Source organism: Canis lupus, chromosome 18 (assembly GCF_003254725.2).
Source record: "Canis lupus dingo isolate Sandy chromosome 18, ASM325472v2, whole genome shotgun sequence".
Classification (NCBI taxonomy): domain Eukaryota; kingdom Metazoa; phylum Chordata; class Mammalia; order Carnivora; family Canidae; genus Canis; species Canis lupus.
In genome coordinates this window covers 16130524-16150154 of record NC_064260.1, presented here as the reverse complement: position 1 = coordinate 16150154, position 19631 = coordinate 16130524, and the positions used below count along the sequence as shown (strand labels likewise).

The following is a 19631-nucleotide window of genomic DNA, read 5'->3' as shown; positions in this document are numbered from 1 at the left end:
GATGTAGCTGAAACATCCAATAAAGGTCAAAAATATTAGAATAAAGGTCTGGCCTTTAAAAACTGAGGAGTTATTAATACAGAGATGGTAGTTTAAGTCATAGGTATAGCTAAAATTGCCTAAGGAAGAAGTACGGTATGAAGAGAGGAATGAGCCAAGTCTCAAGGACCCGCTACATTTAAAGGTCGGGTAAAAGGGATAAGCTGGCAAAAGAGTCTTAAAAAAAAAACAAAAATTAAAGAGGAAAACCAGAAGACTGGAATCATGGGCTCTTAGAAAAGAGAGTTTTAAGAAGGGGAGTGGTCACCAGTGTTAGATGCCACTGAGAAGATAAACAGCCTGAGAACATTTCAAAAAAGGTTCTGGAGAAAAGGTAGGAGATAAAATTCAGATCACAAGGGGAAGAGAGACCCCACCCTACTGAAAAAGGAAAGAGAGAAGATGAGCACCAGGTAGGTAGCTAAAGCAGTTCTCAACTGATGGTTTCAATTTTGTTCTGTAAAAGAGTGAATGCTGAACAGAGTTCATTTGAATAGTCAAGAATCTTCAAAAAGAAGCCTGTGAATCATGTGTTCTATTCTTCAACAGAATAGGGTGGAATGGGTGGGAGGCCGCTAGAAGTTAATCAAACAAAAGGAAAATGGGGAAACAGCCAGATTGTACAAGTCTCAAAGAAGTCCACGTTTCCACAAGCGGGGGGCTGACACAATCTGGAAGTGGCAACAAGAAGGAAGGCTGGCACTTCAGGAGCATCCAACCTTGAGGGATTAGCGTTTGAGATAATAAGTAGCTACCATTACAGGTAACTTCAGGGGAAGGAGTGTCCCCAGTTAAGAGTCAGGTTTTCATTAAGGCAATGAGGAAGGATATTAGAAGACAGCAGGATATGGGAGGGAGAGAAAGAAAAAATAGGTTAAATGAGCAGAAAAGGAACACAAAACATGGGATAAGGGAGTGGAAGAGGGAAGATGTAGGAAGAAGGAAGTGGTTATTCTTTGGACACTGCCCATGGAAAGCAAGGAAGAGAAAACGAGTAACAAAGCAAGTTGTAGAGTTCCCAAGTTCTAGGACAGAATCCGAGGTCTACAAGTCCTGTTCCCTTCTCAGGTGGTAAATGGAAGTGCACTTCTCTGGATGTGTTTAATATCACTGATGCTATGAATTAAGTTTCTGTTTGGTTTACTATATATTATCATATTGGGCATTCATAAGCCTCTGTCCTGTATATGTTTATGTTGGGGCACAACCCAACACATTCAGAGTAATGATGAAATCCCTGGAAGAAATAGGTTTCATTCAAAAATTATGTCTTTGATGGAGGCTCTTAGATACAGAAGTTTTTAAAATCATTGTTTAGAAAAAGAAAGGTACTGCTTTACAGCCACACTGAATACACTCAAAGTTTCTGTTCAATTTCTTTTGGGTAAGAGTTTGCCTAGTTTTGCCAAAACAACACATTTCAAAACCCCCATTTTATGTTTCAGAGTCCACATGCCACCAAAATATCTCAAATACCTGCATCATAATATCACAGAACTTTTTCTCTACACAGAAGAGACTTCAGGGCAGAGGATGCCAACCTACAGACTTTACAACTTTAGGAAGCTCTTAACTTCATTTGAGGAGACCTGCAAATCCATACCCATGTCAGGCACTATTTTAAGCCTGAATACATAATGTTTCATGCCTATATATAATTTTGAAATATATGTAAATATTTTCAAGATTAATTTTGAAAGATACTAAAATTAAATCTTCATATTCAGATGAGTTGGAAAAGCACTGTCTTACAGACTGTCTTGTTCCACCTACCAGTCTCCACACATGTTACTGCTACTACAAGGCCTGACAGACTGCTAGCCAGCTGCAACCATGAGATGAGGTGATTTAGTATAAATGGCTGGAACATTTTTCATGACAGTAAGTAGACTTCTTTGTGAGGAAACTTGTTACATTTTTAGACAGCTCTTATTTTGACAGACATACTTTCTTCCTTAGAACTTCTAATGGTCTACAACTACTCAGTAGTCTCATCCATACTGTACAAGAAAGTCCCTGATAGATAGACAGTGACTACATCCTTCCTAGGGTTTTTCTCTCCTACCCTGTCTGTCAGTCAGGGAAGTGACTTGACTCCTCATTCTACCATTCTACCACTCTCCTCCTGTCCCTCCTTGGCATGTGTCCATTTATCAATGCCCCTGTTAAAGCACCAAGCACAGGACAGCACACCAGATTTGTTATGCCTATAGGAAAACAGAGCACACCTATTACATCCCCGGAATGAGACACCAGGATTGTTGAAACCTTGCAGCCAGCTAAAATACTCAGGTCTTAAGCCAGGCCTCTCCCACCTTATTTTAGGACATCTGTGTTTTTTGTAGTCAACTGTCTGTTAAATCCTACCTTGCTTCTATGGGACTATTTTCCAGTCTTTTAAGGTCCTTCAGAATCTTCCTTTTTGTTTCTAACAGATTAGCTACTTCTCCCAATTTTATGTCATTTGTAAAGTGATGAGAGGATTCATTCTACAGTGAAACTGATTCACTCTTGGCACTTAAATGATCTTCTCTTATTAAATGACTAATGACATTACATTAGGAAGAACATTTAATTTTTATATTTAGTATATCATTTACATAATTCAAGACATTTTACATTAACGATTATTCTATGCTTACCTAGCAATAGCTCTGATGAAATCTAGAGATACTGTGCATTTGTATTTTGGTCCATCAAGCTGATCATCATGGCCAACTAGGGTTAAGAGCTGGAGGGTCACTAAAGAGGTAATCTAAAAATAAAAAAATAAAATAAAAACATTTTTATGAGCTGTTTTGATGAGATTACGTGAAGCTCTCAAATCTAAAACGTTTTGTAGTCCCTTTAGTAAAGACATATAACTGAATTCATATGAATAACTGCAGAAAATATAACTTCGAAATTGGTATACAGAAATCTGTATATATGCTTGAAGTACTAGTTAAATTATCAGTCTTTAAGGATTCCACCAAAAACAGGTTTGTTTCATTAATGATTCACATGATTGCTAATCTTTAAAGCATATTCCTCTGTACTCAGAATCTTAGGGAATTTCTGTTGTAACACTTCAGAATATCAAATCTGCACTCCCTTGAGAACTGAGCAGTTAAAACGTAGATGTGGGCCTTTTCCAGAGTTGGGTAGGTAGCTGGTTAGATGAGAGAGAAATACATCCTTCAGACCTGGGCTTAGTCTTGCATTAAAACTGATCACCAACTAGGTAATCAGGAAAACACCAAAGGATTGATACTGTCAAAACCTGGGACACCTGGTGGCTTAGCAGTTGAACACCTGCCTTTGGCTTGGGGAGTGATCCTAGGGTCCCAGGATCCAGTCCCACATCAGGCTCCCTGCACAGGCCTGTCTCCCTCTGCCTATGTCTCTGCTTCTCTCTGTGTATCTCTCATGAATAAATGAATAAAATCTTAAAAAAAAAATACTGGCAAAACCAAAAGTGCATTTTGATAGGTCAAACCAAAATATAAGGTAACTTTACATTCATAAGCCCAACAAAAGCATTATGTATGCTAATATCCAAAAAGCAAGCTGATCCAAGAGCTGGAATTCCTTGAGCAGCGCAATCTCTTCTCCCTACCCCCCAATTTCTTATTCTCATCTCTTGGACAACAGAAGAAGAGGTCAACAATGGCAACAAGAAAAGATATGGAGACTTTGCTTTGTGTCAGCATAAGGGATGAGTTTTTAAATCTATAATACCTAATCGCAAGTCTTAGCAATTAAAAATACTCACTTAATTTGATACCAATATTTTGCAGATGCTTGGTAAACATTCTATGAGTGATTAAAAATAATAGCAGTAATGATTTGCTTGGTACCAAGGATTTGATACACAGTATCTCATTTATTCCTCAAAATCTTAGAAGGTGGACATTATTACACTCACTTTATAGATGAGCCTTAAAGGTGTTAAGTAATTTTCTCCAGATCCTAGAGTTAGCAGGTGGCTTAGCAAGATTTCAAACCTAGAGTCCCTGCTCATCCTACTATACTACACAGACACCATTCTGTCTCCTGTTAAAATTCTAAAGAGAAAAGTGTTATGCAGTGTTCAGTCAGCTGTCATTACTTTATTAACAAATTAAAAAATGAACAGATGGTAGATACCACAGTATTTTATATACAGAGAATTCTATACTTAGCAAATATGAAGCATTTTTGCTAATTAGAAAAAACATTTTGTGTTAATATATCAAAATATGAAGCTCTCACTCAAAACCCTAAGACTTTAATTTTTAATTCAATATCACAAATTAGGTTATGCCTTGAAATGTTTTTTATAGATGTTGTGTGAAAAGAGTTATGCATTCTGCAGCTGTTGTACGCTGTTTTACATGTCTATTAGATCAAGCTTATTTGCAGGGTTGAAATCTTACATACTCCATTTTTTTATCTATCAAAATTGGCAAAGGCATTAACATTTTCCCATTATGAGAAGTTTGTCCTTTTCTTTTTGTAACTTAATTTTTGCTTTATATTTTTGATCCTGTTATTAAGTGCATTCACTTAAAATCACTGTTTTGCTAGCAAATTAAACCTTTTCATTATTATCTAATGGTTGCTTTCTAGAGTAATGCCTTTGCCTTACAATGTATTTTTTCTAATATTAATATACTTGTATCAATATTCTCTTAGGTGATAATTTTTCTTCCTTTTTTAACATTTTACTTTTGAATATTACATTTTCTCTTTTTTTTTTTTTTTAATTTATTTATGATAGTCATACAGAGAGAGAGAGAGAGAGGCAGAGACACAGGCAGAGGGAGAAGCAGGCTCCATGCACCGGGAGCCTGACGTGGGATTCGATCCCGGGTCTCCAGGATCACGCCCTGGGCCAAAGGCAGGCGCCAAACCGCTGCGCCACCCAGGGATCCCTGAATATTACATTTTCTTAACTTTAGACAGTTATGTAAACAATATGTAGTGGGATTATCTTTTTATAGGCAGTCTGAGAGTCTTTATCTTTTAGTTAGACTATATGTTCCATTTGCTTGTACTGTAATGACATTCTAAAATTTTATCCCTACCATTGTTAATCTTTCTACTTGTTTTTCTTGTCTTTCTTGCCTTTTAAAAAAAGATAGATTTATTTGTTTATTTATTTAAGACAGCATGAGTGTGCACATGAGTGGAGTGAGGGGCAGAGAGAGAGAGAGAATCTTCAAGCAGACTCCCTGCTGAGTGTGGGACCTGAAGCTGGGCTCAATCCAAGGACCCTGAGATCATGACCTGAGCTAAAATCAAGAGCCAGATTGCTCAAACAAATGAGACACCTAGGCACCCTTTTTTCTTGCCTTTTACTGAACTGAATTATAATACTTCTCCATTTTGTCATTTGCTCTACTATCTTGGAAGTAGTTATACACTCCAGTTCTAATTTCTTTTTTGATTTCTTCTTTGGCCCCCAAGGCATTTTAGAATTCTTTAACTTCCAACTCATGAAGTTTTTCTAGTATTTTTAAATTTGAAGATTGTAGGGAGTGGGGATGGGAGGGAGTTGCTGCAAATCACAGGATGTGGTCTGTATACTAGCAATCCTTTGAAATTTGTTGAGACACCTGGGTTGTCCAGGAGCAAAGAATGTACAGGGACCCGAATGTCACTGCAACAGAGTGAAAATGACCACAGTAGTCACCCTGTCTGTCCTGCCTGCCAGGCCCCTTCCCTCTTTGTCTCCAGCATGTGTCCAGCTGATAGTAACTGAGCACAAAACATGCCCACAAATGTGATGACCTCACACCAGGCAAACAGACTGGAATGAGATAACAGTCTTCTCTCTTACTTACAGAAGTACCTATATAGCATATCCTCCATTTTGTCTCTGCCTACAAAACCTAAAATACTTAGTGTGGCTCTTTACTAAAAAGTTTGCAAACCCTCATTAGAAAATGGCTAGATTCAGATAATTAATTTAACCAATGTGGAAATCCAGATGCTCACTGACTTGCCCGAAGTGATTATGACTGGACAGTGCCAGAAACTCAATTGGCTAGGATTTAGGTTTCCTAACTGTAATTCCAAAACTTTTGAAAATCGTAACTAAACTGTGATCACAGCTTAGAGAGCTAACATCTAATGAGTTGTATTAGACTTCTGTCTGAAAAAAAGAATGTGTTGATTGAATGGGGATGATCTGTAAAAAAAGGAAGCATTCCCGAGAACAGAACTGGCGGTGTGCCTCCAGCAACAGGACGAAAAGACTCTTTGCCCTTTCTGAGTAAGTCTCATTGTGGAGGTGGAGTTGTTTAGCTGTCACGCAAGGTATTAAGATCATCCAATAATCTCCTTCCCACTCCCACTCCTGAACCTATCTGATTCCAAGCTTAATCTTCTAATTTCAGATGAGAAAGAAAGAACAAAGTTAGGAAGACCTATCTTCTTTGACTTAGTACAATTCAGATTAGTCACTTCAACAATATGAGCCTCAATTTTCAAAACTAAAAATCAGAATAACAACAAACCAACAATGTAGTATGTTCTAAGTATTTATGAGATGACAAAAAATGAGCAGAAAGTCAAGGTACTATTTCAATGCCAAGCACAGAGGAACTGCCTAATAAATCATACCTATTAAATAATCAGTATTTTAATTCTGAGTTTATTGAACTGATTCATTATTATTATTATTTATTTAGTTTATTGAGTTTATTGAACTGATCAGTAAACTTAAATGTCTCATCTGCTTAATTTTTTCAATATTTCAAATATAACAATATTTATCAATAAACTGGCATTCTGGCTTACATATCTGTCTCCTTATAATTAATTCTAATCATATTCCTGAGATACTGATCACCTATAGGAAAATCTACAAAACCCTACAAAAAACTTAAAAGCTAACAGCCAGTTCCTGAAGGGCCGCCCAAAAAACTGCTCTGGAGTCCTGACTCTATAGGCTACACGAACCAGATCTTACCACTGCTGCCCCTAGTCTCACACTGAGCTTTCAACTTCCATTTAATTTTCCAAACTGTGACATGAAAATTTTAAACTTGTTTTTAGTACTTATAAACATCAAGTGTTCTAGATGAGACACTGGTGTGTTTGAAGTTCATAAACTGTATCTGAAGGGAAATCAATTCCTTTATTCAAATAATTATATAAATAAGTGATAGGAAAAGTTTAAAAAATAGCCAAAATTAATGAACTGGTAACACTTGCTACCTATCTAGAAACTTAGTCATCAGACATAGATTTTCTAAGGGGATAAAAATCATTAGGAGGCAATCCTATTGTTTGTCAACAAATTTACATTTATATCTTAGAGAGCCTTTGTTAAAGGGTAGACAGAGGAAAAGAGCCAAACCTTAATGTATCTCCTATGATCACCATAAGAATGGAGCATCAGACAATGAATGACATGAAATGAATAAATGAAAGTTCCTTTCAATATGAAGCACAAAAGTAAGTGCTTCCTTATATCATTTTAAAAACTTTTCCTAGATTCACTGACCTCACCTCTAGAACCACTTCTGTTTATTACCTGCCCAGCTTCTAAGCCACACTTCAGAAGAGATTCACCACAGGGAATACAAAACTCCACTATTATTTATATGAAGAAAGTAACATCTAGACTTTTACTAGAAACTAATCATATTTCTCTTTTCAACTTAAGCCAAAAATGAGTAATATTTGTTTTATAATGACCTATTACATACATTTTAAAATTCATTAGACAAATATTTATTGCATACTTACTATGCATTAACCATTTTGGCATATGTGCTATCTTCCAGTTCATAAAATTACAAATGGTATATCCCTTCTATCCTAGTGTTTGCCCCCAAATAATATAATGGTGTTCACAAATATCAAAATTGGTACATATTACAATAGAAATATAAAGAGTATTTTTAAATCATTACCTTTAACTTTTATTTTTGAGAATTTAATACGTATTAGGTGAAAAGTCAAAGAACTTGTCTTGACAAATTTTGAATAAGACAGGGACTCAAATGAAAAGAGTCAAATAGGTAATCATTTCAATCCCATTAGATTCCTTCACATTTTCACTGGAAATGCTAAGAGGAAAATGAAATGATAGGAATGGGAATCCAGGTGATACAAAAATCAAAGAGAATCTGAAGTAAACTACAGGTGGCAGATTACTATTATTTTTCTAAGTGAAGTTATTTCTATTGTTAGCATCCTTACCTTATCCCATGAAGATATAAGGAAAAGTAAAACTGATTCAAGGCAAAAATGATTTCATAAGCCAGTAAATGCTTTTCTTAGTAACATTTTATATGCACATATGAGTAAAGTTAATGAATGGTTAAAAAATTAAGTTATTTAGCATTTTTATGAAAGATAAAAGCTTCCATTTACCTAGTGTAGGAGTTAAAGTTCAATGAAACAAAAATGGTTAAAATTAAGTTGGTTGTTAAGAAAGTGTGAAATAGTGATGTACCTATCAAATGAGGTCATCTGTAAAGTACTCAGCACAGTGCCTGGGACACAGTATTCAGTATTATGAAGTATTATTTACATTATTACTACCTATTAGCATTTATTTTTCTATTTCAAATTTAATGAGTTTTTCTAACAGCCCATTAATTTATTTAAAACTATATTATTTTATTTGAAAACACTGAATTTCCTATAGCGCTCTGAATAATATACCATGCTTGACTTGTTTAGAAACAAAGTAAAACTTAAAACTATCTGCAGGCTAAAAATATTAGTATTAAAAATGTAAAATTAAAAATTATATGGCAGCTTGGACCCACATGTAGAAAAAATTAAGGAATGTGAGAATAGTTCTGAGGAAACAACCCAAAATGCAGAAACATGGAAAATGTGAAAGAGATGATTGAACATATTTCTAATCAAAGATCTAGAAGGAAAACAGAGATGGACAAAAGGGGGCACAAGCAATATTTGAAGAGATAACAGATGGGAATTCATTTGAGGAGACAAAAAACAATAAACCACAGAATTAAAGAGGTAAATAAATCCAGAGAAGGAGAAATAAAAAGAAATCCATACCCAGACATGTCATAGTGAAAGTGTAGCCCACAAAAGATAAAAACAATTCTTGAAAGTAGCTAGAGAAGAAAACACATTACCTTCCAACAAGTGGCAGTTGGACCTACAGATTTCTTAAGAATAACGAAAGCCTTAAAATAGTGAAAAGATAGCTTCAATGTACTGAAGAAAATCACTGTTAACTCAGAACTGTACACAAAGAAAAACAATCTTTTAATACTGAGGATGAATTAAATGCATTTCTAAACTAAGAACAACCAAAAGTTTGCTACCAGGAGATCCTAAAATCAAGGAAATTCCTAAAATGTGCCTCCAGGTGAAGGCAAGGCAAAAAGTTAAAAGGTGAAATGCAAGATGGAATGAAGAATGAAGAGTGGAAAATATGACGGTAAACCTAAATGAATGTGCCCACAGAGTTAACAATATTGTATTATGGGTTTAAAAAGATTAAAAGTGCACAATACCAAAAATATATAAATTGGAAGTACAGAAAATGAAGTTGAAATGTTCCAAGATCCCATGGTATCTGAGAAAATAACAGTATTATTAAATTTTACTTTGATAAGTATGAATGTTATAATTTTTAGAATAACAACCAAGAGAACAGAAACAAGAGGATGTACTCCTAAATTAGAGAGGAAAAAACTGAATTATAAAAATAATCAAAAATAAAGTAAGAAACAAAAATAGAAAATAATAAAATTCTATTAGTCATTATTTTAAAAGTAAACTACTGAAAATTAAAAACAAAGATTATTAAAAAAAAAAAAAAGAACAATTATACACTGTTTAGAAGAGATACCTCAAGGGCAGTTTGGGTGGCTCAGTCAGTTAGTTAAACATCTGCCTTTGGCTCAGGTCATGATCCCAGAGTCCTGTGATCAAGCGGAGCTGAGCCAAGGAGTCTGCTTCTTGGGTTCTCTGCTCAGCAGGGAGTCTGTTTAGTCCTCTCTCTCTGCCCCTCCTCCCACTCATGCTCACTCTCTCAAATAAATAAATAAAATCTTTAAAAAATAAAATAAAATGGCTTTAAAAAATAGAAGAGATATTTCTAAAACAGAAGAATACAGGAAAGTTAAAAGTCAAAGGACAGAATGAGATACATCAAATACTAACTAAAAAAGAAAAATCAAAGTATATCAACACAGATAAATCTAATTTTACAAGAGATTTAAAGAAAGGTTCGCTTAATAATGACAACATGCAGGCCCCATGTTTGTCTCTCTTGAGATCTTTACTACAAAGGGATGAGACAGAACAAGATCAGCAGCCAAGGAATAATGGGGGTCTTTGGGGAAAGAGTACAAATCACTAAGAATCAAGACAAACTCATTATCCTTCCTATTTTGGAAAAAGGTAGGAATCACAGTAAGAAAGTAGGCCTGAAATTTCAAGAAGGATATACAGAAAAGAGTAAACACAGTTTCCTATAGCAAAATAAATTCATTAACTTCAATCTTCTCTATTTTTCTGTAAGGGATTCATTTGCTAAAGTAGGTTAGTAATAGTCATTTGAAACTCACATTAATCTTATTGTTAAATGTAGTTTTCTTAAGTAGTTTTCTTTTAAAATATAAGAAAACATTAATTACCGTTACTCTGCCAGTGGCATTTCCTTATATTTCTTATAACTTCTACTTTCCTGTGATTCAAATACTCTCACATATTTAATCTTTTAACTCAAATTGTATGCTATATTACTTTTACGTATTTTTTCATAAAAAACGCAAAAATCTGTGTTTAATTTAGTTAAATCAGAATTTCAAGAATATTTTTGGATAGCTTACACTTTTATTACTTTTATCATATTAGTTACAATAAAATTCCAAAGACAGTAAGTAGAACCAGATAGTTCCTTAAAGTCACTACCAGAATTGCATGAATAATCATGTAAATTGTGCAAAGGATACAATATTGCTTTAAGATGTAGCAGTCAAAAGTCATTTCCAAACTATTAGTAAGATTACTGTAAGATTACTGCTCAACTGGGGGTTGGGGGGATGATTTAGGAAAGGTTAATACACAAAAATATCTAAAACCAAAATGAAGCAATTAAATTTGGATGTGATTTTTCAAATTAAAAATTATTAACTTCTAAGATTTTTTTATTCCTTGACTTTACCACATGAAAACATAGAAACAGAGTTTAAGAGAGTATCACATAAAGCAGTGTACAAATGTACCAACAATTTACAAGTACTCTCCAGTTTATTATATCACTAGAGTAAAACTGAAAAAAAAAAAAAAAAACCCATGTACAAAGATTAACCTGTGGTATCAACATTTTGAATCTCAAACATATTAACTTATACGTAAATGAAAACTTGCAGAGGTTTTCATATATGAAGCTTTCGTAAAATTATTTCTATATATGCATAAGCTCAAGGATAGCTACCTTCTTCTCTTCATTAGCCAATTCTTAAAAATTATCTAATTTTTATTTCCAATTGCATATTCAGTTAACTTTTAAGTACTGTGCATCTATTGATTTACTTCTTTGCCCAACTTTAAATGTTCATGACAGAATAATGAAATCCTATCTCCAGGTTGGCATTAATACCTAAATAGTTTGATATGGTCAGTGGGAATATGGCAGAGGGGTGAAGGTACTCAGGACCAGATTCATTATAGTGTCTCAGTTCTGTGTGTGTACCTATGCATACAGAAGGTACAGGTGAGATGGGTACAGTCTCTCCCATCTGTCGCAGCAACCAATCTTGTCGCTAGTTACTACCATTGTTAAAACCCCAAATTCAAGAAATGATTCTGAGTAAGGCTCTGTTTCTAGCAAAAAATAAATTGCAATATACTGCAGTCAATAAAATTAATGTCTTAAAAGGATTTAATCTTGATTGGGTATAAATTCCCTAAATAACAATGGTAAAATATACTTGAATATTCTGAAAATAATTTTAGCACTAATTTTCAGAAGGTTTCTCATGCAATTGAACTTTGAATTACCCTTGAATATATTTTATAAACAAATACTAACAAAGAGCCTAGAAAGTAAAGTTAGAAAGAAAATATTAAAAAAATAAAATTAAAATACAGGAGAACTTTTGGTCCAGACAAAATGGCATAGATTCATATTTACTGTTCTTCCCTGGACAACCACACACTCTGGAAATAACCTAGGAAGCAATCAAAGGAGGACTGTGAAAGGTAGAAAGAGGAGGATGAACCACTTACGGACCCATAACTAGAGGAACAATATAAAAGCAAGGAGTCCTGGGATTCCCCACCCAACAAGCACAAAATGACCCCTAATTCTCAATTCAGAACAGAAACCTAACCACGTAGGCCTAATTTCTCCCTGAACTGAACACAAACCCTTCCTCCACAAAACTGGCAATTATGAGTTCTATGTCTCAAAACACTGTCTTTCATGAATAAAGTAGACATAAAGATATTCTCAAAATGAGGGAAAACTAAAGAATCTGTCCCTAGCAGATCTACCTTTAGAGCATGGTTAATGGATTTTCTTCAAACAAAAAGGAAATGATCAAAGGAGGAAACCTGAGTGCTGAGAAACAAGACAAAACAGTGGAAAGAGCATGAATATATAGATAAATCAAAAAGACTATCTCTTTGTGAGTTTTTAAAATCCTATGATTGGGGCATGTATGATTGGTGGCTCAGTGGCTGAGTGTCTACCTTTGGCTCAGGTTGTGATCCTGGGGTCCTGCATTGGGCTCCCAGTAGGGAGCCTGCTTCTCTCTCTGCCTATGTCTCTGCTTCTCTCATGAATAAATAAAATCTTTGAAAAAATCATATCTGATTAAAAATTATACCACCATTTGATATTCAAGACAATATTAAAACCACAATGAGATACCACCTCACACCAATGAGACTGGCTAAAATTAACAACTCAGGAAATAACATATGTTAGCAAGGATGCAGAGAAAGGGGAACTTTCGTACACTGTTGATGGGAATGCAAAATAGTACAGCCACTCTATGACCCAGCAATTACACTACTAGGTATTCATGAAAAGGATACAAATATAGTGATTCAAAGGGGCACATGCACCCCAATGTTTATAGCAGCAATGTCCACAATAGCCAGGAAAGAGGCCATACGTCCATCGACAGGGATAAAGAAGGTATGGTATACATGGGCACACACATGTGCACAAAGGAATAGTACTCAGCCATCAAAAAGAACAAAATCTTGCCATTTTCCAAGGACATGGATGGAACTAGAGGGTATTATGCTAAGTGAATTAATTCAAAGAAAGACAAATACCATATGATTTCACTCATATGTGGATTTAGGAAACAGATGAACATAGGGAAAGGAAAGGAAAAATAAGATGAAAATTGAAAGAGAAGCAAACCATAAGAGACACAGAACTCTAGGCAACAAACTGAGGTTGCTGAAGGAGAGGTGTATGGGGGAAGAGATAATTATAATTGGGTTATGGCCCTTAAGGAAGGCACTTGATGTGATGAACACTGGGTGTTATATGCAACTGATGAATCACTAAATCCTACCTCTGAAACTAAAAAAAAAAAAAAAAAAAAAAAAGACAATGCCAAAAAAAGGTGGATGAATCTTTAAAAAAAAAAAAACAGTGGGTAAGCAAAGGGTTTTAAATGGAAGATTACCATACTTCACAGAAAGTGGTAAAACACGGACACCACTTATAAAACAAATATACAGTTATTACCTAGCAACTGTACTGGGCATTTATCCCAGAGAGCTGCATGTTAACAAAAAAAACCTACACACGAATGCTAATAGCAGGTTTAATTTGTAATAGCCAAAAATGAAACTACACAAAACAAAACAAAGAGTAGGAAAGCTGAGATGTCCTTCAAGGAGTGAACAGTTGAACCAACTGTGGTACTTCCATATCATGAAATACTATCTAGCAATAAGAAAAATAATGAACTATGACACATGCAACAATTTGGATGAATCTCAAAGGAGTTAATTATGCTCAGTGGAAAAAAAGCCAATCTCAAAATATTACATACTATATAATTCTGTTTATAAAAATTCTTGAACTGATAAAACTTCAGAGATGGAGACTGGTGGTTGCCAGATACTGGCAGAGGGAGCAGGAAGGAGGTGAGTGCGGTTATAAAAACAGAGGTCCTTGTGGTGATGTCAACGTCTGTGTCTTAACTATAGTGGTGGATATACAAACCTACACATGGGATAAGATTTCACATAACCCAAATATACATGGATAGATATACACAAAAATAAATATATAGGAAAGTGGGAAATTTGAATAAAATCAGTGGATTGCATGAATGCCAATCTCCTGGTTGTGACACTATAGTTTTGTAAGATATAACCTTTTGGAGAAACTGAATACAGGGCATACAGAAAGAGCCAATGTTATTTCTTACAATTGCATGTGAATCTACAATTGCCTCCCCCCAAAAGTTTAATTAAATAATTAAATAATGTTTATTAATTAAAATAAACATACAAGATCCAATAAAATAAATACACAAGAAAAAATCTGTAAGGAAGTATGGTGAAAAATGTTATCTAGACCTTACTGTGGTGATCATTTCACAGTGTATGCAAATCTCAATTCATTGTGTTATATATCTGAGACTAGAATAACATTGTATGTCAAATATACCCCAATAAAAATGTACATACATACATAAATATACTGATAAAATACACAAAATAGAGAGGGCTTTGAGAAAAACCTTAAAACCTGCCAGAATAAATTTTTTCTCAAAATGTTTAAGTACCTATGAAGTTAGAAATATCTACTTGTAGAAATAAAAACATTTTTTGACTCATATTTACAGGGACTTAAAGAAATTACTTGATCTTAAAATGGGCAAATTAGAGACGTTATTGTGGTGAGGCTACGTGGATTTTAAAAAGCATATAGATTACAGGTTTTCTTACTGAAAGCCAGATAATTAGTTACAACTTGTGGCTCAGCAGCAAAGGATTTGTAGCTGCCGGTTTCATGCTCTGAGCCCATAAAGGTCTCACAAAGTTTCTCGAAACCCATGACTTGTACAACTTATTTCCTCTAGACCATACGATTATAGCAAAATTATTACTATGTAAATCCCAACCTGAATGTTCCACATTTTCCAAAAATTTACTTTTTATTTCTATTTCTTAAAACTGTGAAAGTTTTTGTGTTGGGTCTATAAAAACCAAACGCTTCAAATTTATTAAAAAACAAAATGTTTCAATATAAAAATGACTACAAAATAAAAACCTAAGCTAGTCCATCAGGACAGAGAACCTTGGAGATCAATGCCTCGTTTTACGGATGAGAAAACAGACATCATAAAAGGATGAATAGCATTATCAGTCCCTGGTCAGTCACCCCAAACAAATATGTTGAGGCACTCTAGCAGATGTTTCAAAATTATTTAATCCAAAAATCCCAGTGAAAAATACATATAACATGTATATCATACTAGAGATTTACAAGTAACAAAAACATCTTAGAGTTGTAATAATAAATTTTAAATTAAGCAATTAATCTTAAGAATCTTCAACATATTAAAAATGTTTAGTCAAAATAATGCCTCACTTTGGGTGTTGGTGAATATTAGAAGATGGTCTGCCAAGGCTACTAGCTACTGTACTAAAGACCCCAGTCAGTGCTTTTTAAATCTATTCTTCTAGTGTCCTTCAAAATTCCTGAGAATGACATATATGTAACCTAGCATTCCTTCTTTCCTTCAGGACCTAGTAGAGGATATGGACAAACCTGAGAGGAGGGAAAAAGAGCTACAGGACTGGTTAATATCAGAGACCATGGGTAACACTAGCATGGGGACTGCAACTTATTATTGAATCCAAGCTCTATAGATCAAATACAGACATTGACAGATCTGGATCTCTAGATTATAGATACAGACACTGTGGTAGGCACTTTAATTTCTTCAGACCTCACAAGAACCCCACGAGTCAGGTATGTACCTCTTTTTCTAGATAAGGAAACAACTTCAAAGAGGTTAGTAAATGTTTAAGGTCACTGAGTTAATAGTTGTAAGAGCAGCACTGAATGTGAACACCATCTGAATCCAAAGCCCACAGTCCTTATACTACCCCAAAAGGGAGCTACAGAATACAGGAAAAAGGTAACTTTGTTGGGACAGACTAAGGAAAGCTTTATGGAAGGAGTAAAATACAACTCTGGAAACATTACACACTGAAAGTAGGTTCTGTAAGTATGCTTGCTGGAGATTAGAAACCCAGCAGCAAAGATACTGCAGTCAAAACAAAGACCTTGATGAAACTGTAGCAAAAAGGATAAAGAAATATTTCAACACAGGCAAATGTCCAGCCCCATGGATACATGTAAAAGCCTTGAGAATTAATAATCAACAACCTCATGAACAAAACTGTCAGATGTGAGGGTGTGATGTCACCAAAGTAAAATATTGAGTGGAATTTAATAGCCTAATGAATTTCATTATGTTAACTTTTCATAAATCAGACTAGACATTAGACATAAAATTACTGCTTCTAAGACTTAATTTTTAAAAGATAATTAAGGGTGGGGAAAAACATGATTTCTTAAAATCTGAAATTACATAACACTCAAAATGGTATCCCAGTGCAAAATTTCCCATTTGTGGATTAAAGATCATTTATAAAAAAATCATAATATGTAAGAAACAGTTTAAAACATTAAGTTAGGATAAACATTAAAATTTTAAAAAGCAAAGTTAATGAAACATTTTAATTATTTAAGTAGGTTTAAATATTTGTGTGGAAATTATTACGCCCTTTTTTGGTTTCTTTTACCTATATAAGGCACATTCTTTTGCCAATAATTTTCAGATTTTAGGAGGGTATATACTGTTTTCTACAGCTGTTTCTCTTGTCTAGTGAGTCAAGCTGAAATTCAAATGAGTGAAATTCAAATCAACATCAAAGTAGCCTACAGAGTGGATTTTCTTTTTTCAAGTCAGGATTTAGATTTTGTGCCAAGAAATACAGAATAAAGTTTTTAAAAAAATAAAAGCTGTACTGGAAGAAGTCAGGATCTAGCAGAGGATATGGACTAAATTTGAGAAAAGGGGGAAAAAGAGCTATGGGAACAGTTAATGTTAGTGTTAAGTTTTAGTCGTATGTTGCCACTGATGCTTTTCCTCAAAATTTCTGGGTTTTAGTACTTGATTTAAAAATAAACAAAACTCCTAAAAGTCTGAAGCATCTTGCTATCAAAGAGAATGGTATTGCCCTAGCTTTTATGTACTAGCAGCATATTGATCATAATTAAATACTTTCATTTCACTTTAGCTTTAAATAATCAATCTGCCTAACTCAAATGCCAAAGTATATTTTTCCCCTCTGCCTAGCTCCTAGGTCACGAGGGAGGTATTCAAAGAAAAATTACAAGTGAAAACCTTATGCTTGGAAATTTTTAAATTTACATGTTAAATGGGGTCGTGCAATATTTACTTAGTTATTAATCTTTGCTCTGTGTACTATTATGTTCTTTGTTCTCATCCATGTAGGGGATGAGCTGATTATTTATGTCTTAACAAGAGGGGTTCATGTAACCACAGTGAGGATTTTTTTCTTAATCTGAGAGGCAGTCACTAACAAGCTTCAGCTGGAAGTGCTTGATGTTAAAACAGTGTGAACCTGCTCCTGGGCTAATAAACTATGTTCTTTCTGCCAACAAAAGGAAATCAATTTACAACTGTAATTAATTTTTAACATGCTCATTATTTTTATACTTTCATAGGTTGAGATCTATGTCAATTGATTTGTGAAATATCCTGTCCTGTTTGTCCTGGAGGAGTTTTACAACCTGAAACATATTAAATTATTTAAATAAAAGCACTTAACATGTGACATGTTAATACATGAGATTCATACAAACCAACCAGCACCACATTTGATCTGATTTCAGGTGACGTGACAGTTCATGAGCATGTGGCGGACATCAAGAGTTCAACTGACAGTTTTACACACACAAGGTAGGGCTGATGAGTGGGGCAGTGGAAGGGACAGGCAAATACTGTCAAAGTTGCTCAACTTAAAACCATCACCTTTGGAATTTTATTTCCCAAAGAAAAGGCGAGGAGTAGCTAGTCTTCCCTTACGCTCAGATAAACAAAAACTGGCATGTATGTTTTCACACAGAGGAACCAGAGAGTGCCTATAATCCCTGGAACTTATTAGCACATAAATGACTGCAAATTGTCCATATCTAGAAGGCGATAACTGCAAGGTTAGGAGAATGGGAAATCACTCATTCAATAAGTGAATCTCATGTTGAAGGCACTGTGCAAGACACAAAAATGAAAAGACAAGAATCTTTGTGACCTCAAAGGATTCAATATATCACATAAATCAAATGGTAATGACACAATATGAGAGATGCTACTGATGTGTGTAAACTCGGCTATCTGATTACAGAGGAGAGAGTGAGTAATGGAGGGGGGAGGCAAAATGTGGACTCACTGAGAAAAGACATTTGGAGTGTGGATCACGAAGCATAAAAGAGAGCTCAACAGTGGTAAGGTGACAGCACATGTTACAATACAAAAGAAAAACTGGTGTGTTTTCAGACAGGAAACAGCTTATTGTGAATGGTGTAGATGGTGAATAAAGGAAGTGGCAGAAAATGGGGCCGGTCTGTGAAGAACCTTAGAGGAAATGCTATGGAATGGTGAATTGATTTTACAGATGAAGTAACTCATTTTTTTGTGTTTTGGGGTTTTTATTTTTAAGATTTTATTTATTTATTCATGAGAGAGAGAGGCAGAGACTCAGGCACAGGAAGAAGCAGGCTCCATGCAGAGAGCCCGATGTGGGACTCGATCCCAGGACCCCAGGATCACGACCTGAGCCACAGGCAGACGCTCAACCACTGAGCCACCTAGGTGCCCCATGTAACTGGTTTTAAAAAGTGTAAGTAGAACAAGATCAAGTTTCTTTTTAAGATAAATTTAAAAGTACATGGTGACAGGGAGACCAGTCAGGACACTGGTACACTAGTCTAAGAGCTAATGAATCTATGTATTTGAGGCAAAGGCCATGTGAGTGGGAAGGAATAAGTCCAAGAGACATCCGTATTTAGGAAGAAAAAAGATTGAACTTGGTGACCAACTATGGGGAAACAGAAGTGTTCAGAGATGATTTCTCCAGTGAACTAAAAAAAAACCAGTATTATCTTTGCTTTCCTAGCACCTAACATCCTGTACGCCACAAAGTTTGAGCTTGGTAAAAGGCTGAATAAATAATTTTGAAATCTAGGTGAGGCTGAAAAACAGAAAAAAGGTTTAGGGAATAATTTCTTGTTTGGATATATACACGTGTGTGATGGAACCAGTACCCCTACGTATGATTATTCAGTTGACAATCTGAGTCCAGACCTAGAGAGGATAATGGCTAGAAATACAGGATTCAAAAGATATCAGTAGACACACAGCATTTGAAGGGAATAGATAAGATAGTTCTGGGTACACTTATTTCACTTTCTGATTCCTAACAAGAGCATGGTTATTTTTGATCCTAAGAATTCAACTCTATCACATTTAGGATGTCCACGGTGAGGGAGCTATTAGGTTCTACAGATGACTTGGCACTGAGAACTCCAATTTCTTACTGAAAAACTG

General features: G+C 34.9%; 1 protein-coding gene across 5 annotated transcripts in view; it reads right to left on the bottom strand.

The window, feature by feature from the left end:
* ORC5 (origin recognition complex subunit 5) overlaps window positions 1–19631 on the bottom strand; it is a 132776-nt gene that overhangs the window by 61139 nt on the left and 52006 nt on the right. For 4 of the 5 annotated variants that reach the window (XR_007403463.1, XR_007403464.1, XM_049096308.1 and 1 more), the window contains exon 13: window positions 2682–2794. The exons of the other annotated variant lie outside the window; for it this stretch is intronic. Coding sequence is in view for 2 of the 4 variants with exons in the window: in XM_049096308.1 (XP_048952265.1) it covers window positions 2682–2794 (113 nt within the window). In the remaining 2 variants the exon portion in view is untranslated. The remainder of the gene's footprint in view (window positions 1–2681; window positions 2795–19631) is intronic. 5 annotated transcript variants of the gene reach the window in all.